Consider the following 10,248-nt stretch of genomic DNA (forward strand, 5'->3'; position numbering starts at 1 on the left):
TGGGGGGCGGCCCAAGGGGGTGGGAGAGGGTCCAGCCCACGCTGCGCCTGGGCTGGGACTGTTCCCGCCGGTGCAGGGTAGCAGGAAGCTCTCCTGTGTACACACTCACCGGACCTAATAATGATATTCTTGAGTCATTTGTTAGCTATGCTGCTTACCAGCTAGAATTCCTACATGGAGCATGTGTGAAGAGTAGACACAAATACAAATTAAAAACAGGATGGATCTGGTATGCCAGTCTCATCTGAATCTGGGACCCAGGTCTACTTACAGCTATTTGTTTACTCCCTATATCATTTCCCCACGTTATTGCATAATAAACACAAGGGGGGAGGTCTTAATTAGAAAATGAACATTTAGAAGAGTAGGGCCTTATTTTGGACTCACCTGCTTTTGTTTTGCTAAAGGGGGCAATTTCTATTAAGAAATTAGACCATTCTTAACATTCAAATTGTTATCCTTATGATTAAACTCGCAGTTCTATCAATACTTAGTCTTCTCTCATCTGCTAAGGTGAATGATCCAACATTTTTAAAGATATCCCCCCATGTAGTATAACTTCATCCAAAAAGTAAGAAAATCTTGGGGAATGCAGTAAGAGCTATATGTTTTCAAAAAGTTGCTGGGCATAGTGGTGCACACCTCTAATCTCAGCACTCGAGGCTGAGGCAGGAGAATCAACATGAGTTCAAGGCCATCCTATATCATGTCTCAAAAACAAAACAAAACAAAAAAGCTTACTTTGAATAATATTTCTTGAATCTGTAAGAACTGGGTACAGAGGATTTAAATATATATTTTATATGAAGAGCTAGATTAGATTTTTTTGTGTTGCAAATCAGGGTTGGCAAACTTTTCTTTTTTTGGGAAAGGACAAGATAGTAAATATTTTTGGCATTATTGGCCATATGGACTGTCATAACTACTCAACACTGCTGTTGTGGCATAAGGCACCTTTAGGCAGTATGTAAATAAGTCATGAGCCAATAAGACTTCATTTATGGACACTGAAGTTTAAATTTCATATAATTTTAATTCAGCATGCAATATTCTTTTGAACTTTTCAATCATTTAAAAATGTGAAATCTGTTTGTAGATTATGGACTATATAGGAACAGGCAGCAAAATAAACTTGGAACATAGACTATAGTAACTAACTCCTTTTTTAAATGAATTTTGGATGAAATTTAAAACAGGGTTAGGGTTAGGTTTTTTGGTAAGAATGTTCCACTTCAAGATTTGTGCCTACATAGATATTTACTGTTGATCTGAAAGAATTCTTTCAAATTATGCTAAAATTTTTTCATAAAAATAGTTGTAGGGTACACATAAATGATCAGAACCCCAAATTCTAATACATAGGATATTAGTTCATGTGATAACTCATAGGTCATTAGTTCATGTGATAGGTTTAGCTACAGAAATTGAAAGAGATAAAAAGGCATGGTTGTAAATGTAGCTGGGGAGAGTAGATTCAGAACACAGTGAGAACTTTGAAAGATGGAAGTGACCAGAAGAGATAGGTTTTCTAGTATTAGTTAGGATGAGTGCAAAAAATAAATCATTCAGTTGGACAAATTAGATTGCCGATGATCTTCAAAAGAACAGTGTGGGAGTGGCAGCTAAACTGAACAGAGTTAAGGAGTAACATAGATAATGAAAAAGGACATAGTTGAGAAGTGTCAAGGGGTAAAAGAGGCTTGAGGGACAGTATTGAGGGAAGTAGAGATAAGTAGCTATTTGACTTGCCTTTAATGCTTAATTTAGTACATTTTAACAAATGATACTAGCTTTTAGATCTATCTAACATCATTTCTTTTAACAGAAAAACGTATCACGGTTATGTAAGTCAGTTTAAAGATGTTTTAAAGCATTATCAACTAAAATACTCTGAAATGCCCCTTTCACGTGACTATTATGAGAAGAAAAGAGAATATGAAGAAATTAGAAGTCGAGTGTCGGCATGTACTGAGCAACTAAAAACAAATGAGACGATCCTTACGCAACTTACAGGTACTAATGTTTTTGTCATATGTTGGTTTGTTATGGTATCTTTGCAATGAAAAATTACTCCAATCTCAACTATGACTTTGTTTTTCAGTGCCTGCACCCTTTCCATCTCTTTCTAAGTGGACATTACACATGTATCCACAAAAGTGTTGCTAATTATTTTATTAGATAAGTATTTTTCTTAACTGTAATTTTTATTGTATTTTCCTGATGAGAATTTCATGAATTTGTCTTTGCTTTTAATTTGGAGTTTTAAATGTAACTTTAAAAATGTTAAGGGACTTGTTTTGGTATATACAGTATGCCAGGTATCAAGAACAGTTTCAGTAAGACTAAAATGGTAACATATCGGGCACATCTTAGCATCCAAGCTAGTGAAAAAGTTATCTTACTCTATCTTAAAAGAAAGTTCCAATTATGTTTATTGATAATTACTTATTAGAATAAAGGTGATAAGGAAGTGAGTCACAAATATTCACTAATCTTGAGAAACTCATTGCTACCTTGTACCAGGCAAAACTGAAAAGGTGAGCATTCTCTTGCAAGGAATTCAAATTTTAGTAGGAGAGAGCAATGTGAATAAATGAATCTCATTTAATACCACGTAATACCATGGATCAGTGGTGGTGAACCTACGGCATGCATACTGGAGTGAAATGTTTGTATCATTAAAAGTGCTAAAAAGTTCACCATCACTACCATAGATGGAACCGGGGCTTGAACTCAGGCCCTTACGCTTGTCAGGGAAGCGCTTATTCCACTGAGCCATCTCCCCGGCCTCTTAAGTGATTCTTAATTGGTATAAGTTTCACCTATTTGTCAGAAAGATTTTTCCCTGATGATGATCTTCAATTGTTAATCCTCTTTTCAAACCTGAACAATCTTTATAATCTTTTTTCCTATCAGATTGTAACTCCATTGTTTATACCGTGTTTATCCCTGTATTCTACTTTGTTTCCTGTGTGTTTTGTCTTAAACTATTTTTATAGCTCCTTCTCTGCTTGCTGTTTTCTCATTTTGGTTTTAGCCTATTCTGGTTTCAGGTTCATTTGTTGTTTTTCTGTGTTTTGATTGCTTAGTGCAACAGTGGTAAATTTTTAAAGACTGCCAAACTACAACCCCAAACCCACTTATGGTAAAGTGCCAACGCTGTGATTAAGTTCGAATACAAAGGTTTTAGTTTAGAAAAACAGCTAGTGTCAGATGCTAGCTGCTCGGGCAACTGGGCTCACTGCAGCACACATCCTGTAGGTTTACCACCACTAACTTAGTGACAAGGGAAAGAGGTGGATAGATGGCTGAAGGTATAGCCATGTTTCAGGAGTTGAGATTAAAGTTGCATGATGAGAAGTGATAGATGTAGGTAGGAAGAATTGAAGATTAGGATTTAAAATATATCTTAAAATTTTTTAAATTGATATTTTTGGTGATAATATAGCCTCATAAATTATAGTCACATTTTGTTGTTCTAGCATATAGGTCATATATTTTTAAAGACAGGATAGCAAAGGTCTGGTAAGTTTTCTCTGGAGTTCTTGTTCACTGTTGTGTTCATTCTTAAATTCTCATAAGAAGATTATAGAGTAATTTAAGAAACTTTATTAGCTAATAGAAATGCAGCATATATACTAATAGCAGAGAAATTGAGTATAAATCTAGTATAAGCAGAAAGTCCAGATGAGTTTGTTGATGAGCATTATGCAGCAAGAAAAGGAAAATAAGGTGGATTTTTCTACTGACTTTGGAAAACAATAATGGAAACATTTGATTATATTTTACTAGTCATGCTAAATGACAGAGTGAATTTATGTAAGAAAAAAGCAAATTGCCACTTTCCAAAAATATTTAATGAAAGGCTGGCCAAATAGCTCAGTGGATTAAAGTGCCTGCAAGCAGACACAGGGACCAGGGGTTCAATCCCTGGGCCTGCTGTGCTGGCCCTCCCCTGGGGCATGCTGAGACAGCAATGGAGACTGGGTGTGTGGCACATGCCTGTGATCCCAGCTCTTGGGAGGCTGTAAACAGGAGAGTCACTATGAGTCCAATCTAGTACCCTAAAATACAGATAAAAAATTTAATGAAAAGAAAGTCATTCTAACATTTTTATAATGAAATACTATTTTTAAATTCAATATATAATAGTAAATTATCTTTTAGTCTGCTAAATTTATATTAGTTTTTCCCCTTTTCAGATACTGGTGCTAATACTGTTTATTGCTTATAAAGAACATGCTTATAAGTAGCATAAATAATCTTATGTAATATTGACTTTCTGATATAGTACATGTATTGTAAATGTAAAATATACTTGTATGACATAGTTCCTTAGCATAAAAAGAGTTAATTTGAGATTCAAAACAAAAGATATCCTTAAACATGTCAACAATTTTACCAAAAAATCATCTGAATTGAAAACAGAAATAAATGAAGCAGAAATAGAAATTAATTATTTAAACAAGGTATGTATTTGTTATATATTTCAGTACTACATAAGATTAACGTAATACTATGCTAAACATCTTAGAAGAAGTATTCTTAAGAAAACCAGTATATGGCGAAAGATTAATTTATTTGCCTCTGATTATTGTTGAAGCCAAAATGTATTTTAGATATTGAACAGATTTAATTCTTGAGTTTTGGGCAAGTGCTGGCTTTCTTCAGAGTCTGAGGAAAGAAGATAAGCAAAAATAAAGATGTAACTTAGTAAGAGGACTTTTTTTACTTAATTTATGCTGCAGAATTAAACCAAGGACTTTGCTTATGTTAGGTGTGCTCTTTATCACAAAACTATCCCTGCCGCTATGACAGGAATTTTAAGGCATTAAAAGAGCAACAGCGTTTTCAAAAACAGACCAAAATAATAGTCTAAAAGAATTTACTTTTGAAAATTTGTGGCTATGGTTTATCATTTTCAGAGAATTAGGCTAGAAATAGTTTAGCTTTTGAGATTTTTCTTAAATATATTTTTAGTATCATCTATTGAATTACGACTTTAGTTTGCATAGGTACAAAAGCCTATTAAAGTCACTTGCAGATTTTGAGGGACAATAGAATGATACCTAATTTCTAAATTGTTTAAAAGTTAAGTTAAAGAGTGGACGTCATTTTTTGTTATGAGGCACCAAATAACTGATGAAATTTTATTTATTTATTTATTTATTTATTTATTTATTTTTTGCAGATCTGGGGCTTGAACTCAGGCCCTTGCACTTGCCAGGGAAGCACTTATTCCACTGAGCCATCTCCTCAGCCCCTAGTGATGCAATTTTAGAAATGAGATAAAAATGGATGATATTTTCTTTATAGTAAATATGTCCCTGTACCAGGAATGAATGCTTACTTTGTTTTTGACTGTTTTCCTTTTTTTATGTTGAGAGTTTATTGAAATGTACATTTGCTGAGTTAGGAGTAAAGAAATATTGAAAGGGTGTGCATTAGGGTTAATTTTTATTTTTAATCATTTTCAGTAAAAGTGAATACTCCCAAAAATGTAAATCTTGTGTGCTGATTTGTTGTGCAACTGTTTTGCTTTGCTTTCCTGTTTTTCTCTTTAGGAGATTGCAAGACTTTATCAGAGTAAGAATCTTTCAGAAACTCTGGAGGAAAACAACAAAAATACAAGAAAGAGAAAGAAATTGAAAGAAAGGTATAAGTGAACTTTAAAATCAGGGTTTTTTTATGTATTGGGTACGGAGTCTCACTTGGACTTGTAGAAGTTCTCCTGTTTCAGCCTCTCCAGTGCTGGAATCACAGGTGTGTGCCACCATGCCCAGTTTTGGGGCAGTACCACATGTCCAGGCTCTGGGGCGGCAGAGAATGTGGTACTGGAGAATAAAATCAGGTTCTTGTACTTGCCAGGTAGGCACTTGGACCCCTGAGCTATCTCCCCTGACCTAAAATTGGGTTTTATGTGAACAGATAATTCTCTTTATCTAGTAGTTTAACTTTGTGTTCTATTCTAATATAAATTTCTGAGAAAATTCTATTAGTATTTTATGAAATATATTAGCTTACATAATCAAATTTTATGAACTGATATTTACATCTGCTTATTATTTACTCAGGGCAAGGATATTGTAGAGAAAATACGGTAGCAGCTGCACGTGTTCTGCTCTATAACTTGTCAGTCATGTCATTTATTCACTTTTCTATAGTAGGTCAGTGAATAAAGTAAAACAGAGAAGCAGTGGTGGAAACAGTAGTCTCTACCTTTTTTATCTACCCTGATACCAGCTTGACTATTTCTTTCCTTACCATTAAAAGTGAAGATGAGCCCAAACATGCTACTAAATCTGCTGCATCATATATTTCCTTGTCTTTTGTCCTAATAGTGAGAATACAGATATCAATGATAGAGGAATTAAGAAAAAAACCCTGATTTTGTCCATTATTTCATGAAAGAAAAGTGGAGGTATTATTGTTTCTGATACAACTTTGTTTTATTTTTCTTTCTGTGTATACCACCTCCTTTTTGTTCTTAAGTTTCATTCCTCACGTTCCATTGCCTTCCTCTGATTTGCAACACAGTCTTATGTTCATTTCTTTAATTCCACATCCTTAGATCTGTTACCAGCCCCCATCCCCATTCAGCCAAGCAGTGCTGGGGATTGAATCCAGGGTCTCATGTGTACTAAGCATGCTCTTTACCACTGAGCCACACTCTTCAGCCCCAGTGTCTCTTACTTTTTTGATTCTCCACTTCCTCATATTACATCACGTCCTTAATTTTATAATTGAATAGGCAAATGTATAGAATGTTATAGAAAGTAAATTTCCTTCTTCCCCAAACCTTCCCTCCTGTCTCTCTTGTCTCTCTCTGTGCCTCTGTCTCTCTTTGTCTGTGTGTCTGTCTGTCTCCTCTCTCAAATGAGGTCTTGCTCTGCAGCCCAAGGCTGGCCATCAACTTGCAGCAGTTGGCCTTCGACCTGCCTCAGCCTCTTGAGCATTGGAATTATAGGTGTGCATCACCACACCTGGCTTAATAATGATTTAAAATAACGTTATACATTGAATGGGGTTTACATAAATAGTTACCTTTTGCTTAATATTTGCAGTAATCCTTGCTCATCCATAGTTTTGCTTTCTATGATTTCAGTTGCCTGTGGTCAACCATGGACCAAAAATGTTAAATTAAGAAAATACAAAAGTAAACATTTAAACAGCACATTATAATTCTGAGTGGTATGATGCAATTTCATGCCATCTTGTTCTGTCCAGCCTTGAATATGAATCCTCCCTTTGTCTGGTGTACCTGGACTGAATACACTACCTGCCTATTAGTAGTCATGTCAGTCATTATGACTGACTGTTGTGGTATTATAGTGCTTGTATCTAAGTAACCCTTATTTTACTTAAAAATGCCCCAGAGTGCAAAGAGTAGTGATACTTTGAATTTGAATGTCAATGAAGAGCTGTGAAGTACTTTGTTTAAGTGAAGAGTATCAACTTAATGGCTAGCTAGGTAGCTCAGTGGACTAAAGCACCTGCGTGGGCAGGCTTGGGTAAGCTCAGAGATGGAGTTTCAGTCCCTGGCACCACATGCTGTGCCAGCCCAGCCCCCAGGGTTGCCACAGAGTCTGGGCATAGTGGCATATGCGTGTAATCTCAGTGCTGGGGAGGCTGAAAACAGGAGAATCACTATGAGTCTGAGCTGCATAGTAAGGCTCTGTAACAACCAAATATATCTTTAAAAAGGAGTACCAACTTTAAGGAAAGAAAACTATTATATGCTTAGGTTGCAGTGATGAGAATGAATCTGCAGCCATAAAATTATGAAGGAAAAAGAAATTCATGCTAGTTTTGCTGTCATACTTCACACTGCAGAAGTTATGATTGCAGTGCATCCACTGTGTAAGACCTTAGTGAAGATGGAAAAAACATTAATTTTTTGTGTATAGGAAAAATCATATTGTATGTATTGGTGCTATACATGGTTTCTGCTGAGGAGGAGGGACTAATGTATTTTAATAGTGTTTATTCTAGTTCTTTGATTTAGGAAAAAATTCAATGAAATTATTCTCCCGGGGGGAAAAAATTAAAGACAATTATATTGCTTTAATGATTTCTATATTCATCCTAATTGGATTTTTTTTTCTGAATGAAACTTTTCAAAGCTTAAAGTGCTCTTAAATCTAAAACACATTATTTGGGATTAATGCTTTGATTTAAATTTTTTCTTTTTAGGTAGTGTCTCACTATATAGTTCTAGCTTCAAACTAGCAATCCTCTTCCTTCAGCTTCCTGCGTGCTTGAATTGTAGGCATGTGTCACCACACACAGCTTAAAATGTTTTTGATCTGTTTAAAAAGTCTTTAAAAATAATTGTTTTAAAAATAAGAGTGTGATATACTGAGCAGGGATAAGTGTTTCCTTGATCAAGAAAAGTGTTTCTTAGTTCTAACATGACTACCAAGCAATTTAATAATATTAGTCAAGTCTATTAAATTTTCTAGAACTCAGTTTCATTACCTGAAAATGAAAGATTTTTAACTATATAAATGTATTATCTAAATATCTTTTTTAGCTTTAACATTTTAAATTTTACTTAGCTATTACTGAATGTAATCTGTTCTTCTCTTCAGAATTTTTGAAAAAGATGAGCATGCATTCAGCAAAACTCTTCAAGGGAGTCAGTTATATCTGCCTTATGAATCTCCGAAATTAGTAAGACCAATAAAGATGCAATCTTCAGAACCAGAAGTTACAGGTACAGAATTATTCAAAAAAATTGTTTAATATACAAACACAAGATTAAAAGAAAGTCTTTTTATCTATTATTTGGTGTAAGCAAGAATAAACATTACTAGAGTCCTAGAGACTCAGGAAGGTACCATTTTGAATATTTATGACAACAAACAAGATATGTTTCTATACTTTTTTTTTTTTTTTGTGGCTGGCTCATCCTGCTCTGGGGATAGGGCTGGCATGGCATGTGGTGCTGGGGATTGAACCGCGGTTCCTGTACTTGCCTAAGCAGGCACTTTAGACCACTGAGCTATCTCACTGACCCAAGAAAAAATATATTCAGATGATACATTTTAAAGAAGTGTTTTGGTATGGCTCCACAGCTGTCAAAAAGGACGAACTATTACATATTCTTCATTTTGAAAGTTATATTATCAGTATATAAGATTCAAGTAAATGAGAGACATGTTATTACTGTTTGTAATTCATCACTACTAAGATGTTTAAGATGTCATGCAAGAGGCCTTCAGATTAGATTATCTACACTGTATCACATTGACTACGTTGGTTGTTTTCCCCCATATTATTTGTATCACTGTTGTGTTTTCTTTGGTTATCCATTATAAAAGGCCATTTTGTCATTGCATGTTCATAATTACTGTATGAATTAAGAGTTTCAAAATAATTTCATAATTATTTTACTTTAAATTCATTATTAATGTATACTTAACTTTCTGAATTAGAAGTTTATGTTAAATGTTAGAGATTAGGATAAATGTTAGAGTTTAGGTTAAATGTTGTAGAGTTCAAACTTTGCAGCTGTGAGGTCCTAGGTTGAAGCTTCAGCACAAAAAATAGTTGAGATGATGTCTGAGTCTGTCTTTATAACTGATTTGAAGTAGTACTATTCAATAATCTAGATGATGAAGAAGAAATTTTTATGAAGCAGTCAAAGCTTTCCAGGACTGACTTTAGACAAAAAGAAAATAATACACAGGTATGTATTTCTTTTTTTAATAGTATAAACCAAATGCATGCTTACATTAAACGAGATAATGTACTGCACATAGGATCAAAGGTGTGTGTGTGTGTGTGTATTAAATATGTGAAAATAGCCATTAGTATGTCCTTGGGCTCTAAAATAATTTAAAACTTTTAATATGGCATTCAGAATTTATACTGAAATTCATTTCCTTACCCTTAAGAACAGTAGAAAAGAAGTTTAAAAATGTCAAGCTGTATATCCAATAGACAAAATATTGTGATAAATCTCTGAAGGAAGAAAAGAGGATTGGATTGAAGGAGATTATAGATGTGTACTGTGTAAGAGATCAGTCTTCTATAGGTAAAGGCTCAGGGACAATGCCTAGGGTAATATGTGGGATTACCTCAATAGGACCTTGGTTACTTAACCCCCTTTCATCCCACATTTACTTTGTCTTTGATTAGGCATCATCGATGGATGGCTGAGTGTGCGGAGAGTTTCCGGCTACCCTGCGCCGGCGGGACCAGTCCCAGCCCAGGCACAGCGTGGGCCGGACCCTCTCCCAGCCC

The 10,248-nt window shown here is 34.8% G+C and overlaps 1 protein-coding gene across 1 annotated transcript in view; it reads left to right on the plus strand.

Moving 5' to 3' along the window:
* The window catches only part of CUNH14orf39 (chromosome unknown C14orf39 homolog), a gene marked incomplete at its 3' end in the record, with an annotated part of 50,906 nt that overhangs the window by 15,462 nt on the left and 25,196 nt on the right, over nt 1-10,248 (plus strand). The window contains exons 5-10 of the mRNA XM_023701602.1: nt 1,826-2,013; nt 2,102-2,144; nt 4,349-4,469; nt 5,568-5,656; nt 8,592-8,716; nt 9,615-9,682. Coding sequence (XP_023557370.1) covers nt 1,826-2,013; nt 2,102-2,144; nt 4,349-4,469; nt 5,568-5,656; nt 8,592-8,716; nt 9,615-9,682 — 634 coding nt within the window. The remainder of the gene's footprint in view (nt 1-1,825; nt 2,014-2,101; nt 2,145-4,348; nt 4,470-5,567; nt 5,657-8,591; nt 8,717-9,614; nt 9,683-10,248) is intronic.

This window comes from Octodon degus, unplaced genomic scaffold, assembly GCF_000260255.1.
Source record: "Octodon degus isolate 3935 unplaced genomic scaffold, OctDeg1.0 scaffold00007, whole genome shotgun sequence".
In the NCBI taxonomy this organism is placed as follows: domain Eukaryota; kingdom Metazoa; phylum Chordata; class Mammalia; order Rodentia; family Octodontidae; genus Octodon; species Octodon degus.